General features: G+C 41.9%; 1 protein-coding gene across 2 annotated transcripts in view; it reads left to right on the forward strand.

Annotated features, from left to right (window-relative positions):
- stxbp1b (syntaxin binding protein 1b) overlaps positions 1-18,866 on the forward strand; it is a 41,798-nt gene that overhangs the window by 5,428 nt on the left and 17,504 nt on the right. Inside the window, exons 2-15 of one of the 2 annotated variants that reach the window (XM_073466387.1) lie at positions 4,040-4,089; positions 4,222-4,303; positions 4,634-4,710; positions 5,032-5,110; positions 6,692-6,795; positions 9,143-9,291; positions 9,857-9,941; positions 10,093-10,223; positions 10,459-10,566; positions 10,740-10,800; positions 13,168-13,233; positions 13,601-13,681; positions 14,815-14,953; positions 15,194-15,303. In XM_073466387.1, the coding sequence (XP_073322488.1) occupies positions 4,040-4,089; positions 4,222-4,303; positions 4,634-4,710; positions 5,032-5,110; positions 6,692-6,795; positions 9,143-9,291; positions 9,857-9,941; positions 10,093-10,223; positions 10,459-10,566; positions 10,740-10,800; positions 13,168-13,233; positions 13,601-13,681; positions 14,815-14,953; positions 15,194-15,303 (1,322 nt within the window). The remainder of the gene's footprint in view (positions 1-4,039; positions 4,090-4,221; positions 4,304-4,633; positions 4,711-5,031; positions 5,111-6,691; positions 6,796-9,142; positions 9,292-9,856; positions 9,942-10,092; positions 10,224-10,458; positions 10,567-10,739; positions 10,801-13,167; positions 13,234-13,600; positions 13,682-14,814; positions 14,954-15,193; positions 15,304-18,866) is intronic. The other variant, XM_073466388.1, reaches the window with a different exon arrangement.

An 18,866-nucleotide genomic window follows, 5' to 3' on the forward strand; every position in this document is an offset into this window, starting at 1 on the left:
AATACGTCCGCTCTAAGCACTAATCTGTCTCTGAGTCAAAATAAACGAAGTCCACTTAGAATATGTGTACAATTATCATTTGATAGCTTGTTGAACAGGATTTTTAAACCTGTTTGATATTCATAAGCAAAGGAGGAAGTCAGGAGAAGTAATGTAAAGAGCAACAAAGCCATGTACTGTAGGGAGGAGACTGGGGAAGGACTGTTGGGTTAAACAAGCAGAGGACTTTAATCCAGCAGGCCGCTGTTCGTGTCCAGTGTGAAACCACAAGTCGAAGAGTTATTTTACTTTATTTCTTACTAATGTAGTGAAGTTACGTAGTAGGTACGTTTGTGATGGACGTTACATATGTAATGTAGTTATTTTAAGCCAAACCACTTTTTATCTGAAATGGTCATGTCTCCATCATATGTAATTTTGGAAGTCATTCAGTGGTTTAGGTATGAGGATGTGTTGTTGATGTGGTTTTAACCCAAGCTACTCTGTTCTTTTATTTGATGGACGAGCTGGCTGCTTGTTAGCATGTGAGGGATTCTGAATAAAGATAGTTGATTGTTAAGTCTCTTCCCAGGTTTAAACTACTAAACAAAAGTGTTGCCAGCCTGGGACTAAACTAAACTATTATTAAACAGCAGTGCTTTTGGTAGGGTTGGAGAGGTTACTAACCCCTCCATACTCACAGCTAGTTACTGTGATAAAATACTATATTCTATAGACATTCTAAGACATATCTATCTGCCGCCGCTGCAGCAGCAGCCTGTCGTTGTTTATCCCGCCTGTGAAAATTGCTTGTCAGGTGACTTCCCATTCTTTCACGGGAACTCCAACTTATTCCAGTTTAACAATTGTATGAACAGGACCATTCACTGATTTATACAACACCGACCGTCATTACCAGCTTTGCTCAGATGGCATGCTCTTTAAATTTCCAATTTCATGTAATGTCATTCAAAATTATCATCATTAGCCACACAGATGGGTCATTATTATTACATGGCCCCAATGTCATGATAATGTGCTTATGACACTTTAGGAGCAGCTCTTCAAGTGAAATGTCACTCTGACCCTCTGTGGAAACAGGACATGTTGACTTATTTGCTTGTCTGTGTATTTATCTCTGTGTTTGTGTTTGTATGTGTGTGAGCGAGTGATGCTGCCTCCCAGTGACATCATGTCCGCTGACATAGAAACGGCCCAGAAATAGCGGTGGGGTTGGTGGATGGGGTAAGAGGATTGGGAGCAGATTAGAGGCAGTGATTGCAGTGGGCCGTCCCTCCCAGCACCCTCCCAGAGTCCCTTCATGTTCAGTCTGACACACTGGACAAACGCTACAACCCCCAGTGAGGGAAACTGGGACGCTGCTCATCAACAAAAATGACAGGATATTGATAAGTGCTGAATTATGTCTTACACACATTGGTTTGATTCACACCTCAGGAACTGATTCATCTCCCTGAGTAATTCTAGTTCGACCCTCTATTATTGATAATATTAGGCTACAGTATATACAGGATGGTATTATCTGCTTTCCTCATGAGGGATCATGTTGTTCCTCTGTCCCTCTGTTTCCCTACTGCTTATGGAAAAACATTTGCTCAATCAATGTGTCGTGAGATTGTGTGCTCAGTGCATAGTTGTCATCAAGGTTGTCACATAGAGAGCTTTGTATTCAGACATGAGATGATATTTGGATGTCTTTAACCACCATACTTCAGAAATATTGTTTTCCAGCAATACCGAGAGAATCATACATGTTTCAGATCCTCCTTTTAGAGACACTACATTTTCTATAGCATAATTATTCCGGATCTTTTGATGTGACATTATAAACTGAAGTTATATATTGTTATCCCATGGTGCAATTCTCTACAAACTAATGACTTGATACCAACTAATACAGTGCACAGAGATTGGGAGAAATAGGGAGATGGATGTGGGCCCACAGGGTTCCCTGGCTGTGCTTAAATCAGTGCCAGCATCTGAATCAGAAACATTTTTATTTTCCAAATATATTTCAATGTGCAAGAAAGCCCAGTTGCCAGGACAAAATGTTATTAGTTAATGTTTCTGTAAACATTCAAAATGTGTACGTGGCATCCCATTCACATGACATGTTTATTACCTGACTTTCATGTTGTGAGGTGGAAAGAGATGGTGGTGGAGTTGCAGGCAAGGCTGACAAGTAGGTGACTGCAGTTAAGTTTGCATTTCAACAGAGACCAGAGACAATTTCCAGCCGTGTTTGTGGCAAAATAGGTATTTTAAGCCAAACATGATGTTTACCCAACCCTGACCCTAACCAAATGGTTTATGGGCCTAAACCTAAGCAGAGCTGTGCTGTGACAAGAGAAACATCAAAAATTGAACCTCAAGAAACATAAAAAAATGGAACGTTTAATCGTACTGGTAGTTTTGCAGAAATATACTTTGCCAACATTTATTCTGGCAATTGGGTTGTGGAAGGAATTTTATTCTAGTTTTTATAGCTCTCACTTTAATCTCTAATCTCTAATTCTGAACCAGAATCCATGTTCAAATCAAGGAATGATTGAACTTTTGCTCTACTCGTGCTTCTGACATGGAATAGGCCTTGGTATTTTAAAATCAAATGGCAATACTGCCAACAGAGCCTGTGTATTTAAAAAAAAAGTAAAATGGACTCTTTCTTTCTTTCTTTCTTTCTTTCTTTCTTTCTTTCTTTCTTTCTTTCTTTCTGTTTATAGCACTTTTCCAGTCTACTGGACCACACAAAGTGCTTTACAACACTTCACCCATTCACACACGCATTCATACACTGATGGCAGAGGCTGCCATGCAAGGTGCTAACTGCTCATCAGGAGTAATTTGGGGTTCAGTATCTTGCTCAAGGACACTTCGGCATGCAGCTGGGGGGGGCAGGGATTTGCCCCTTAGCCAACAAGTCACTGCTTGCTTGATGGAAACACTGGTCAGTCTTCAGAATAAATGTTTAAATGCACATTTCTGGAAACCATGGATATGTTGAAACTTTACATTTCTTTATGTTCCATTTTTTAGTTTTTTTTGTTGTGGCTACACTGTGCTATTGGTCTGATTAAGTTCACTTGGTTAGAGTTAGGGGAATATAATTCAGGTTGCCACAAACATGGTGGGAAAATGTCCCACTCTTACAAATGTTGAAATGCATTTTTGAACAGTGGTCTCTGGCATGGCAGCCTTCTCACCTAGCTATATATTTGTTGTTTGCAGAAATTAAGTAAACATAATCTATTGACAACACAGCAGGCACTCTACCCTTCATAATTTACACATGTTATTATGTTGTTTTTTACTTTTCTCTCTCTCCCCGCCATGAGCCCCTTCAGGACTCTGGCGCCCTCACTCGTTTATTACTGCCTATGCCAGCAGCTGCCTCTGCTCAGGTCAATCATGTGTGGAGTCAATCTAGAGTTTAAGATTATGGGAAATATTTTGATGAGGCTTTTGACACTGACCTAATACAGTAGAGGTTATTTGAAAGTCCATCATGACATTTCAGAGACACGTTGTGGTCACTCAGGGTAATCAGTTTCAGTTGGTTATAATGCTGACTCTATCACTGACTCTAACAGTGGGCTGCTGCTTAGTTATTCTGTTCTACAGCATAATTCACTCTTGGTACATGTGCTGTATAGTGTTTTAGTTTTTAGTGGGAATACATTTCAACACTTGTCACACGAGCAGGAAAACAGGAACTTCAACTACAACAACTTCACATAATTGATCTGCTTGATCAAGACGCAGGTAATGTTTTTGGCAGTTGAGAAAACTGTAGTTTTGTGGATAAACAGATCGAACTCTTCCGCCTCTCTACTGGTCTAACTAATCCTGATCTATCTCACCAGATAGCCACTGAAGAGCAAATACTAATGTGTCAGTTATGCTGGTAAAGACTTTCATGGCCCTGGTAGTATGCTGGATAAGAAGGAGGGAGATCAGTGGGACCAATACCCACGGCCGAGTGTGTGTTCTTGGCCGTCGTCTTTGTCCTTGATGTCTTTATTGTTTTCCTTTTTTACAGAAATAATGAATGATGTCATCAAGAAGGCAAGAGAAAAGGGAAAATGGAAGGTAACCTCTTATTCGGATCAAGTTTAGCATCTCTCCCCTGTGATCCTGACACTGGATATGAGTAAATTCACAATCACAAGTTTTCAAAATGAGCTCATTATTAGGCTCCTGCTGTGTGTGTCTGTGTTACAGGTGCTGGTAATGGACAAGCTAAGTATGAGGATGGTTTCCTCCTGCTGTAAGATGACAGACATCATGTCAGAGGGAATCACCAGTAAGTACAACCACCCAGGTCACCTCAGTTCACTTCAGTTGTAGCTCTGAACTCAGTTTTCATACATTAAGTGAAGGCAAATCTCATTCAGCTCACCTAAAATGACCCATTTCTACCCAGTGGATCACATGAGTTCATATAGAGTAACGCTGATTGGTTCAGTGCCCTGTGTTCAGTTACAAGTGAATAGCTTCAATCCTGGCAAGATGGATTTGCAAGATCACACGATCAAGTGATCTCACAAATCCAGCTGCCCTGAAAGGTAATATGTTTAGTCTAATCAAGCTGATAGATGAGTATATTATATGACTGTTTGCCTATGCTCCTCAGTTGTAGAAGACATAAACAAGCGGCGTGAGCCTCTGCCCAGCATGGAGGCCATCTACCTGATCACACCCTCAGATGAGGTACGTGATACCACTCCTGTTCAGGCTGTTGGTGCACTACATAAAGTCTGTCAGTGGTAACTCATTGGCTTTCTTCAGTCAAATTTTTTTTTTTTTCAGTTTTGTCCAGCAACTGAAAAATGCTCTTCATTGTCATTTCAGTGGGTGTTATGGTTAGTTTGTGTGCTGGTCTCTTAAATGTTGAATAAAGTAGGAAACACGCTGGATTTTTATTCAATATTTCTATCCAGTAACTTTTGAACAGAGTGAAGAACTGTCCTAACTGTCATTCCCTTTACAGTCACAGTTCATAAGCTAAAAGATTGCTCTCTGCTGTCCTAGTCTGTTGAGGGTCTGATTGATGACTTCAGGGATCCACAGTCTCCGAGGTACCGAGCAGCTCACGTCTTCTTCACCGACAGTGAGTAAATCCATTCCTCACCAACAAAATATAGATGGAATATTTGCTCAAAGTCAAAGTTAATCTAGAAACTTCTTGATACACAAATTCAATTTCATATTAGCAGAAGCTTGCATAAACCATACTCAAAGAATGTTTCCAAAACGGCTGCAGAATGTAAAGTTAACATACAGCTCATAGCAATGGGAAACATTAAGGTAATAACTTGTTCCCTGTAGGTAGACTGCTCAATCATTATTACCATTTCTGCCATAAAGGTACATATTGTTCAGTCATTCTTTCTCTCACAGAACTCCAACGTAACTGTTAAAATCCTAAAACAGCCACAGTTGCCACTTTTTTTTGTTGACAAGTGGGCACAGCTCGAGTCTGTGGATTAGCAACCCAATCACCAGAATCAATGTTGGTCAAGGTACATCTCTTAAAAACCACAGATAAGTTAAAACTTTAACTTTCTTTATGTTACAAGTTAAATGTTTCTCTTGTCACAACACTGTGCTTATACTCTCCTTAGGTTTAGGCACCAAAACTACTTGTTTCGGGTTGAAAGATAATGTTTTGACTTAAAATACCTATCTTGGTTGCCACAAATATGACTGGAAATAGACCAGATTTCTCTTTATAATGTCCAGTAAACATGTAATGTGAATTTGAAATGACACTTTTGGTAGACATGTCAATATGGTACGTAGCTGATGACATGCACACATTTTAATATATCAGTGGTTTACAGAAACGTTATGCTAACATTTTATCCTTCCGACTGGCTGGGATTAGATTTTGGAAATATTGGACTCTTTAAATAATAAATATCTGAAATCCTATGTAATCCAACAATCTTAAATACATTTTTGGAAACACAAGACCTAATCTGAAAGGGACCCAAGGACAGAACACCGTCCTGCAAGGTGCTGTACAGACCAATGAAATAAATGGAAGCTCACATTCTCACAGTCTCACATAGATGTCTTTGTAACACAAAGAGCTTATTTATACTATTTACCTGGAAATGATTGTGATGAAAGATAAAGTGATTGTCTCAGATCAGACCTCTGGATCTTATTCTGGTATTATTTACTAAGACTGTGTTGTTTTTTTCCTTTACTTTGTTATCTGAACATTGTCACTTTACCTGTATTGTAATAATGTTCATATGGTACATATGAAACATAGACGTTCAACCTATCTGTGGTTTGCAGAAACTTACAATATAGAAAATTTTAGTCTGGTGAATTGACTTTTGTGTGCTTTTGTTAAAAATCTGCCACTCAGCCCAAACTGAGATAACTAATGACATCATTTGGGTTTATTATTCTTACTCTCGACAAAGTTCCTCCGGAGCAACAGAAGACATTACACAACTTTTCTCACAGGTTGTGTACTGCTCCCTGTGTATAAAACTAACCCTTATGTGGCACTGGTTAAGAGAACAGCCTGCTTTTATCTAACAACATTAGGTGAATTAAAATATTTTGTACTCTAAAAGAATAATAACATTTAGGACTGACATAATGTTGATATTCTTATATCTGCTGACTACCTGCCTCAGACAGTCACCATGTTTTCTGTGAATCTCGGCAGCAATCCCAGACTCGTTGTTTGGACTGTTGACCAAATCCCGCGCCTCCAAAGCCATGAAGGCCTTGACTGAGATCCACATCGCCTTTCTGCCCTATGAATCTCAGGTAAGACGCTGTCTAGACTGGGATTATACCACTGCAGCCACTTTTAACCGTCTACCTCAGATAGATGGATGAGGTTTGGAAGGATTTTAGTCAACTGTGTGAAAAAGATGAAGAGAAGCCTTCCTCTCTCTTGTTGCCTTGTATGGACTTGGAGTTCAAGTGAGATGTTGTGTAAGGTATTTGGGATGTGTACCGTACATCATCACATAGGGAGACTATGAACATTTTAGAGGAGGATGGATGCAGTAAATTTATGCATTATGTTATTCTTTAGTCAATCAATCGAGGCCATATCCTGCATTAGCAGTCCTCTCATGAGTTCTTGAATTGCAATAGTTTCTACTACTACTAGACATCTACTCACATTGTTGTTGCAAGGCCTCTAGCAACCTTAGTATCTCCTTTTAACCACCTATTATCTTTTCTTTTTTTTTACAACCGATTCAGTTATTGTGCATAAAGTTATTGTGTGGCTTATTGTATTACAAGATAAGACTTGGCATTATTATGTCATGAGACATGGTGGCCAGACTTTCATTATCTCTAAAGCTCACATTTTTGGTTATTCTGCATCCTCTGTGTGCTAACTTAAGCCTTAAATCCGAGAATGTGAAGGGTACACTAGACAAGAGAAATAGCACAACATTTTGTGATGAGGTAAATTATATTAAATTGTGCTCATGAATTATTCATGTGAGAACTCAAATCGTTGAATCAATCAGGATGTTAACATGATCTTAACATGTTAGTCTGACTGAAATTGTACTAAATCGAACTTCTTAAAGTGGGACTAACACACTCAGATAATGTGGTTGGAAGTTGATTTACTCTTTCATGTATTTCATGTTGTTCTGGAAGTCATCCATGGCATAAATCTGTAGCAGGAAGCTGGGAAAAACAAAAGAAGAAGACAACGGTGAAGGTATCAACGTGGCCAGCGCTAGAACAAGAAATACACATTGTTGTACAGCGCTGAAAAGTCATCCATGTTTTCACCGTTCGCTGTGCAGCCTGTTTGCCGCTTCTTAACTTGTTTGGTATGTGACATAGTAGGTCAACCGGATGAAGGTTCGCAACTAGCTGAAACGGTGCATATCGCCACCTACCGTGGTGGAGTTGGACATACTTCCGTCAATAAATCGATTCTCCCCTGATGTTTGTATACTGGGACAATGGCAGTAGTCCAATTAAATGGCCTAATCGAGCTATGACCGTAGTTCGACTTAAGTGTGCATGGAAACATACTACAACAATGAGACCTCCCGGGCTCCTTAGTTTGGTCTCCAGCAACTCTAGAGAAAAATGTCTGGCTCTGTACCAGCTAAGTGCTCCATTATGTTCAGCAGCTGGTCTCTAACTGTGTCTGTCTGCTGTTTGATGCACAGTGGGTTTATTATTTAGAACTCTGAGAGCAGTGAAGTAAAGTCCAGTAAAATTACGGAACATTAAACCAATACAAAGAGCTGAAATACACAAAAAGCTCCAGAGAGCTGAGGGGAGCTGCAGAGTAACTTCATCACTACATCTACCTTTAACATCACACAGTCATTTGATCCACTGTCATATTTGACAAGCCCGCTCCCCACCTCGCCCTGTGATATTGACTCAGTTCCTCCACAGAGGGAGGAACAGTGGTAAAGAGGAGCATCAGCAGTATTTTGTTTTGGATCAGCATTAGCCCTCAATCCTCTGCTGGTGTCCTGGAGTCTTAATCCTGAGTGGGCGGGACACATCATACCCACCCTGCCCACATGTCCTCCACTCATCCCTTTATCTCATAGGCTGACAGTACCAATATGCATGCTCTGCAGCCAATGAGAGCACAGATAAGATGTGTGACAAGAGAAAGCACAAGGATCATTATCGTGTGATGGAGTCGGTGACAGATGGGGGTCATTGTGTGTGTGTGTGTGTGTGTGTGTGTGTGTGTGTGTGTGTGTGTGTGTGTGTGTGTGTGTGTGTGTGTGTGTGTGTGTGTGTGTGGAAAGGAGTTTAATTAGTGTCAGATTTTGAGTGCCAGCTCCAATACATTGAGACAGACCTCTGCTGGACAATATATTTTAATCTATTATTTACTTCAAACCTGAATGATTATTACTGTATTTCCTCAACAATTCTCTTCATAGCTGAGAAACGTTCAAACCCCATTTAGATCATCATAGAGCACTAAAACTCATTATCAAAAATGCTTATAATATAGTACATGAATGCATACCTGTGAATTAAATATAGCCATCTTTGCTTTGGATGAATTTGGGTTAAGATCCCCCAAGTAGACAATTATTGTAGCATTAATGAATGTGAACTGGAGCTCATGTTGTGTCCCTGTCATGTTCTCTGTGTCCAGGTCTACTCCCTGGATAAAGTGGATGCCTTTCAGGACTTCTACAGCCCCTTCAAGGCTGACGTGAAGAATAACATGCTGGAGCGTTGTGCTGAGCAGCTCGCCACCCTCTGTGCCACTCTCAAAGAGTATCCTGGAGTCCGATACAGAGGGTGAGACCAGCAAGGACAAGGTTTATGGTGTGACAGAGGCTATCATCACGTTTCAAGCAGAATCAAACTTGCCCAAAAAGTTCCCAAAAGTCATACATGATTAAAAAAAAAAAGATGTCATGTTAAAATATTTTAATTTGGTAAAACTTAGCCATACGTATAGTACCTGAGGAAAACTCTGAAAGTATCTGATATTAAACATACCGAAATATTACAAGTAATTTTTAATCAAGTACAAGAAAGGAGATTATTTATATATTTACATACCACTGTATACCATGGGTCAACAGATTATCCACCTGGCCTGTTATTGGATCTGATATTCAACACGTTTTTTTTTGTCAATACACTAAATTAATTAAATATGCGCTACTTTGGCACTGATGCAGCATGTAATCTGCAAAGTAACTAGTAACCACAGTTATCGAATAAATGTAGTGAAGTAAAAAGTACAACATTCTACTCTAACATTCTATTCTAATGATTAATAAATGTTTCATATTCAGGATAAAGAGCTGGTTTTGTATGCTGGTGTGTGTGTGTGTGTGTGTGTGTGTTGGTTCAGGGAGTACAAAGACTGTGCAGTTCTGGCCCAGATGCTTCAGGAGAAGCTGGACAGCTACAAAGCTGATGACCCAACCATGGGTGAGGTAGGGAGGTGGAGCTAAATAACTCATTTGTAGAAGCAGATACATCACTGACACGTCACCATGCAGGGTGTTTCAGATGATCAGCTGCAAGTAAAAAGTATAAAATATCACTCCTCCACAGCGCTTTGTGTGTCTGTTCTGATGCCTTCAGGGTCCAGACAAGTCTCGTACTCAGCTGCTCATTCTGGATCGTGGCTTCGACCCTGTGTCACCTCTCCTGCATGAGCTCACGCTGCAGGCTATGGCCTACGACCTGCTGGGCATCGAGAACGACGTGTACAGGTGAAGGCGCTCTGACAGCTGCAGGAGTCACTGAGCTCATTTTGTTGATTATTGTGACAGTCACTGAGTTTGGGTTCTGTGGTGGCAGGGTGGCCCTGTGGGTTAAATACAACATCATAATAAGTATGTGTGTTGATCTGCATTGGGGAAATATTTTATTTCCACTGGCATTTTTTTGAATTTTCTTTAACAAACAGAACAACAGTCTGTAAAGCTCTCTTGCCCTCTCTGTCAGTTTTGAGACCAGTGGGATGGGAGAGACGAGATTGAAGGAGGTAGTTTTGGATGAGGATGACGACCTGTGGCTGACTCTGAGACACAAACACATCGCTGAGGTGTCAACGTGAGTGCCTTTGCCTTTCCAGTCACACATACACACTCGTGGCACAAAGCTGCCGCAGAGCATTATTCTTCTCAGAGATCAGCATACAGTGAAGCTTCTCAGTTTACACGAATCAAATCATTTCTCCTGACTTTCCCTGTCCTTCTCTTTCTCTGTCTCATTGGTCTGCGCAGGGCTGTGACTCGTTCTCTGAAAGAATTCTCTGCCAGCAAAAAGATGAACACTGGAGAAAAGGTAGAGGACACACTGTATCACTGTACTCTGCTTTCAGGATCTGTTACTCTGTTCCAGCTCCCAACTGTCCTTCACAGTCACATACAGGTGATACAAGAGTCAAAGTATCATGCAGCAGTTCTGGACTTAACTTGAATTTTAACAAAGTTAAAAATATACATTTGGGAAGACAAGTAGTCAACAAAAAGTAAAAGATTTATTATGAAATATATTTAAAGTGGTTATAATACACAGTACAGCTTTTGCTTACCTGAGGATCGACAGGTTTGTAGGAGAAGACCAAGGGCCGACAAAATCAGGAAATAAGCTCCAGCACTTTCCACTTTACTTGCAAATAAGGTTAATGTTTTGGTACTCAGACCTTCATCAGGTTATCTTCTTTATCTTGAGATGACCTGATGAGTACCAAAACATTGTCATTAAACTCATTCGCAAGTGAAGTGGACAGTGTGTGGGAGCTGATATATCAATGTATCAAATAACAGTGTGACAATGTGAAAGTGATGAACTAACAGAATTATCACATGAATCTGCAGCTCCCCTTCGCTTTACAGTGAGCCTCAGCTCTTCATTTAGTTGTCCTGCTGCAACTTTAATGTTTTGGTTCACTCTCACCGCTCTCACAGGATCAGTTTCAGCACAGCAGACATACACAGATCAGCCACAACATTAAAACCACTGACAGGTGACATGAATAACATTGATCATCTCATCACAATGCGATGTTCTGCTGGGAAACCTTGGGTGCTGTCATTCATGTGAATGCCACTTGACACTCACCACCCATCCAAACACTGTTGTGGACCAAGTACACCCCCTCATCACAGCAACACTACCTGATGGCAGTGGCCCCCCAGCGGGACAATGTGCCCTGACACACCACAAACACTGCTCAGGAACAGCTCGAGGAACACAATAAAGGGCCCAGGGTTCAATTCCCCAGATTCCAACCTGATCGAGCATCTGTAAGACGTGCTGGAGCAGGTCTGATCCATGGAGGTCCCACCCCCCAACATACAGAACCCAGAGGATCCACTATAAAACATCCTGGTGCCAGACACCACAGGACACCCTCAGAGGTCTTAAGTCCATGTCTTGACAGGTCAGAGCTGTTTTGGCTGCACAAGGGGAACCTTCACAATATTAGGCAGGTGGTCATAATGTTATGCCTGATCTGTGTATGTCTTCATGGAAAAAAAATGCTATACAGTACTTGCTCAGCAGCAAATAACAGACAACCACAGTTAGAGACTGGTGAACACTTAACCAGATATTTCTCTCAGGACCAAACACAGAGCTAAAAAAGCTTCCATCCATCCACTCTAGGGTAACGTTGAAAACTGTCTTATTCATCTTGCTCTGCATTTTATACTGCTTTGGCCCAACAGCCATCACTTTGAGTTGAACACTGTTTGACTGACTGACTGTAAATATGCTCCCAGCTTACAAATAGGAATCATCAACGATTGGCATGTCTTTTAAATGAGATGACATCTCAGAAGTGTGTGTGTGTTAAGTGATCACTGGAGGTCAGAAGATTTTGCTTATCACCAAGGTTTCAGTATAAACATTGTGAGGCACTGCTCGTCCAGAAGGATACAGGGACAGATTTCCTCCTCTGAAACGAATATGTCAAGAACTGTATAACTGCATGTGTGTGTGTGTGTGTGAAAATTTTACTTAAACGTGTCAAAACCAGCTTTCTTTCATAGCTAGTCCTGCAGGGAGAGCTAGGAGAAGGAACCTGAGAGTTGGTTGTACCTGATATTAAACAACTAGAGGCCCAAAGGCGCCGGTGTGGAGTTGGAGAAATGTTTCAAACTCCAGCAAAGCACTAAAGTGAGATACCTGGCACATGTATTTCCTTAGCATAAACCTTTGCTTTATTAATAAATATTATAAATGAATGAATAATTAAATTAAAAGCATGCGATGAAGCACTGATTTGTTTGAATCTTGAATGTGTGCCATACAGTTTACAATCCTAACAAAAGACAACTGAAAATGCCACAGAGGCCTCTTCAAAACATCAAGCCAGCTGCAGGCCGTGTCACACTGACACACTCACAGAAATATAGTTTCACTGTGATGAAATCACACACCACTTAAACTGAGTACTAATTAATGTTAATGCAGTTAATTAACGTTCCCCTCACATTTATGGGGCAGGTTTGATTTTACTGTTCCGCACTTCATGATCTGATACAGAACTTATGACAAACTTAGCACTCTGTAATTAAAATGTGAATGAAGTCCAATAATGTGTAGAATGTTTGAGTCTAGCCAAGCAAACATAAGTATAGTATTATATGAAAGTAAAAAGGTAAATGGCATTAGTAAAGTATATTACTCTTCAATGTGTTTCAGACCACCATGAAGGAACTGTCTCAGATGCTGAAGAAGATGCCTCAGTATCAGAAGGAGCTCAGCAAGGTTGAAGTGTTACTGTACATCTATACATTAACAGCAGGTCATGCTACTATATTGAGTCACTTACACTGTGACACTGTACACAGCTGAACATTTGTGCACTCATGTGTGTACATGTGCATGTGCGTACAGACACGTAGATGATCTAGTTGTAACACTGTTTCACCAATCAATCAGCAAGAGGAGAAAATGACATTATCTGACATGTGATTTCGAAACAGGTGTTATTAATTTGAGAACAGAGCTTCAGATTTTGCAGATTTCCCAAGTTGTATATATGAACACTGAAAAACATTCTGTTTTAATATTGTTGGCAGCTGATTGTATTCTCTGTGTCAAATTTGACAGTATCTCTCCTCTCTGACCTCAGTATTCAACCCATCTCCACCTGGCTGAAGACTGTATGAACCGCTACCAGGGCACTGTGGACAAACTCTGTCGTGTAGAACAAGTAAATCACTCAGACACCACAGCTGTAAAGTTAGATCTGTCTCTAGATTGTGTAATAACATAGAAAGTGAGGGAACCTCGATGTGGCATTTCAGTTTAAGCAACCAATGGCAGCATGGGGGGTGGGAAATGTGCTTGAATACACAAGGAATGCACAGGTGAACGCTAGTGCTCTAAAGCCAACAGGAAGTTAGTTATTGTAGCCTGGCCCACTTACCACACAGTCAACAGCTGATGGAGGATATTAGCACTGCACATTCACACTTCACAGCAGCTAGTTCAAAGTTTGGTTCACATGAACAAGGTCACAACGAGGTCAGTTCAGAATTTAGAATTTAAACCAAATCCACACACCCAAAAATGACCCTATCCATCCTCAGTCCCCAGTAGTGTTGGGGGTAACTTTATACATGCATTTTAAAAGTAATGTGCTACAGCAATGCATCATTACCAGGGGGAAAAAGTAATATTAACACATTACTAAAAGGATTAAAGCTGTTATTACTGCTGTGGCTGCTTTATCCCCCCTCCTGCTGTCTCCCCACAGCTTCTCCCCCCTCTCTCAACCCCTTAAGTGGAGGTAATTAAAGCCACGTACAGGCTCTTCTTTAACACTTTCTCAGATATGTCTGTGTTGGTGTTGTTCTTAGAACATTATTATTGTTGCTCCAGGACTGCCAGTTAACTTAACACAAAGAGAAAAACTCCTGATTGGGTTCAGTACAGTACTTATACCCTGGAGATCAGGTTTTGTATCCTGCTTACAGCATATTAATTATAATGTTCATTTATTGTCTTTACACTAGTTCACTTATTATTTCCTTTTTTTGTTTTCTGTGCTGTTTGGTTCAGTTTACACAACAAGGATAGACACTTTCAAAACATTAACCACATGTTATCCAGAATAACTTCTCCCATGCGTCTTTTTCTGGTCTGGTCCTGAGTCGCAGAGCTATAACATAACAAAAATGTGACTGATCAGTTGTAATGATGGAACAACACCAACACAGCGATATCAGATATCGCTTTTGTCTGAGCTACATGTCTAGTCAGAAACTTTCAGTAATTGTTTCAATGGAACTTCTGTGGAATCATGTTGTGCTTTGGCCTCTCCTGCGCTCCATTGTTCTGAAGGATCTGGCGATGGGTATAGATGCAGAGGGAGAGAAGATCAAGGATCCCATGAGGCTCATTGTACCCATTCTGCTGGACGCCAATGTCAGTGTGTCTGACAAGATCCGCATCATTCTGCTCTACATCTTCCTTAAGAATGGTCAGATATTCACCGTGCTGTTTTTCATATCAACTATTAACTGAGAGTTTTTGATGGAATCTGAAATGTGCATTCATTTTTTGTTCTCGTGTTTTGTTCAGTGCTAATCCATTCTTAAGTTCCTTCATGTTTGCATGCATTATACCATATTTGTGAATGTGCATTCACACCTGCTGGTGTGTGTTGTGTGAACTGAAAGTCTATGCTGCATGTGTTTGTGTATCTTTACGTGTGTGTCAGGTGTGACTGAGGAGAACCTGTGTAAGCTCCTTCAGCATGCCAACATCCCACCAGAGGACAGTGACATCATTTCCAACATGGCCCACATGGGCGTTCCCATTATCTCTGAGGTGAGCTGTCCTGGTCCAGGACCTCAGTGTCTCATCAAGACCATATGACCCTTAACCTACTATTCATAATAAAGCAGCATGGCTCTTTAAGTTGCGATTCTAAATGGAAAACTTGTTCCAGATTCCTCAATCACAAAGTTTCTGAGATGTGGTTGTGTGTAATAACAACAGACCTGACATACAAACACAGTCATTACTGTAATAATGATTACATATCACTTTTCAGATTTTCAGAAACGCTGGTCCTTAAACGATAAGAACAGAGGTATTCTGTACTTTTTTCATTTTCAACAAATCTCATGAAAACTTGACAGTCCATCTGTCATTGATGATGAAAATATTTTCAGTAACAAGTCACACACACACACACACACACACACACACACACACACACACACACACACATATATATATATATATATATATATATACATATATATATATATATATATATATATATATATATATATATATATATATATACATATATATATATATATATATATATATACAAACAGCTCTGGAAAAAATTAAGAGACCACTGCAAAATTATCAGTTTCTCTGATGTTGCTGTTTATAGGTATGTGTTTAAGTAAGATGAACAGTTTTGTTTTATTCTATCAACTACTGACAACATTTCTCCCAAATTCCAAATAAAAATATTGTCATTTGCTCTATTGAATGCTGCTCTCTGATTGGTCCATCGCTGCGTTCTACGGTCCGTTATTTCTGTATAATGACCGTCGTCAAGTATAACAGACCGCTGCTAGGGACGGCGCTCTGATCCGCCCTGGCAACATATAGCAACATAAGCAAGACAGCTGGCCTTGCAACGCGTTTAGTTACACCAACCACAGCAAAAGAAGCAACACTGTCCAGCTCCTCTCTCAGGTCGGCCTTGAAAGTGAAAGTGAAAGTGAAAACTTTTCCGACCAATCCTTGTCGCTGCTGAATCATTGTGGGTGATTATTTATTATTTATTTCACTCGTAAGCGGTGTAATAAGCGGGATAATGTATAGTTAGTCGGTTGTTATGGAGAAATAAACCCTGACAGGTTGTATGGAACCCCGACACAAAGCGGAGGGGTTCCATATGTGGCGAGGTGGAGTGGTGAGTAGTGGTGAGTGGTTGCCAACAACGCCACCTGGGGAGTTTCGCCCCAGGAAATAGTTACTGTTCTTTTATAAAAATGAAAAAGGTCACGCAGGCTCGAATCACCACAGGGGAGAGTTCAGGTATCGAAAAAATAAATATTTATTGTCACAATATTGTTTCTATAAAACTTCAATAGTTGCCAAAATATTTCACATTCACTAAAAGACTGGGCCAAAGAAAGGGGAATGGACAGGGCTGGGCCAGCCACGGTGATCCTAAACCAAACCAAGGGGAAGGAGAAACAAACCAAGAAAATAATATCACCCGTGACACTGCACACACACGCAATGGAAACGTGAAGAAGCCACCACCAGGGATTGGGCCGCCGCGCTGGACTACAGCACCTGTCCACAGGGAGAAAGGGAAAATTAGGATGGCCGCAGTCTAGCTGACCTCACATACACCAAAAACAATTAATTATTTATAATACAAAACCAAATTAAACATAATAAAGTCTTCTTAAAATATTCAAATACAAATTAGAGGAAAACAATTAAACAATTATCAAACCCGCCCCCCCACAAAAAAGAAAAAAAAAAGGAAAACAAGAAAAAAATAAATAGATTGTTAAATGTCTCCGAGGTCACTATCGTCGGCAACAACACTCATTTAATCAAAACCATGTAATCGAGCCAAACAAAACAGCAGCAAACATTGTGGTGGCCGATGACTGGAACACACCAGGACGCAGGATAGTGTGCAGAACTAGGAGAGTGGGGGCCGCTGGTTACAGCGCCCCGCTCTGAGCCCTACTGCACCCAACACGCGCCCACCAGAACCGCTCGCTCCCTCCGGCTCACCGCCGCTCCGAGCACTTAGTGATATGACGGGGAGACTCGGGCATGCACGCCAGCCCGCTCACCGAACGCGCCGCACAGCAGAGGCAGAGAGGGGGAACAGCGACCAAACACACCTGTCCCAATCACACACACAGCGCCGCTCCACCAGCTCGCCGTTGCTCCAACACTTAATGATACGACGGGAAGACACAAACAAGCACGCCGGCCAGCTCACCGGACGCACCGCACAGCAGGAGCAGAGAGGGAAAATGTCGACCAACACAGCTGTTTTAATCACCTAACAGTGCCGTCCCCCCATTAACCTGCGCCAGGCTGCCACAGCGCCATGCAGTGATCAGGGGGGAGATGACTCACCCGGTCACATCTACTCCACCTTTCTTGCATCGGCGTCCCGACGATGAACCACCGTGAAACCTCAACTCCAAGGCCTAAAGTGAGCAGACTGAGCGGTAAGTACGGGCTGCTCATTGGTAGCACCATCTACCTGACCGATGGAGCGTGGGAGATGATAGACATTTGAGTGCAGACCAGCTGTTAAACGAGGTGTACGACGTGGAGCCTGCTGACTGGAACAGGGTGGATCCCTGGGCGGGTGCGACGAAGCTGGTACAGAACCTCCCGGCTGTGGAGCAGCGCCGGGGCTGGACCCACCTCCTAGGTGGTCTCTCCGAAGTTGGCGTGAGGAGCCAACCGAGCTTGGCACCACTGGGGTGCGGGGCAATGGGGTTTCTGGAACCAGCAAGTAAAGATCATCAACAGAAGAGTCGCTGTCAGCTTCCAGCACAGCTGGGGGAGGTTGCTCCTCCGGGGGTGGAGTAAGGGCCTCGGGCCTGACGACAGCCTTCAACATGTCACGGTGTACTGTCCGCTCTTGATGCAAAGCCTCCACAGGAGCGATAGTGTACACTGCACCCTGACCTGGAGCTTTCACTACTTGATGGACCAAAGAGCTCCAGACATCCTGAATCTTGTGCCGACCTCTGACACCAAGGTCCCGCACATATACCAACTGACCAACTTGAAAAGGCACCTCTCTGACTCTCTGGTCATGCCTCTCCTTTCGGCGGCCTGCAGCAGCCAACAGCCGCTCCTTAGCACCCTCAAATGCTACCTCAAGTCTCGCTTGATGCTCAATGATCCAATCCTGTACCTCGCCTGGGACCGGGTCCTTAACTCGACCAAGAAGGAAATCGATGGGAAGCTGTGGCTCCCGCCCACACATCAGGAAAAAGGGGGACTCGCCAGTAACCTGATGTGGTGTGCTGTTATAACTGAAAAGCAGCTGTGGCAAACAAGAAGCCCAGTCCTGTTTCTGTGAAACTGGCAGGGTGCGAAGAAGATTGTGGAGAGTTCTGTTGAACCGTTCGCACTGCCCATTCCCGGCAGGGTGGTATGGAGTGGTGCGGGATTTATTAACACCATACAAGCAGCAAAGTTGTTTGATCAACAGACTCTCAAAGCAACGACCTTGATCTGAGTGGATGCGACTCGGCACCCCGTACCGGTAGAACCATTCATGTAACAAAACACGAGCAACGGTACAAGCCCGCTGATCCCGGGTGGGGACAGCTACAGAAAATTTACTAAAGACATCAGTCATGACAAGA

This window comes from Pagrus major, chromosome 5 (genome assembly GCF_040436345.1).
Source record: "Pagrus major chromosome 5, Pma_NU_1.0".
Taxonomy (NCBI): Eukaryota; Metazoa; Chordata; class Actinopteri; order Spariformes; family Sparidae; genus Pagrus; species Pagrus major.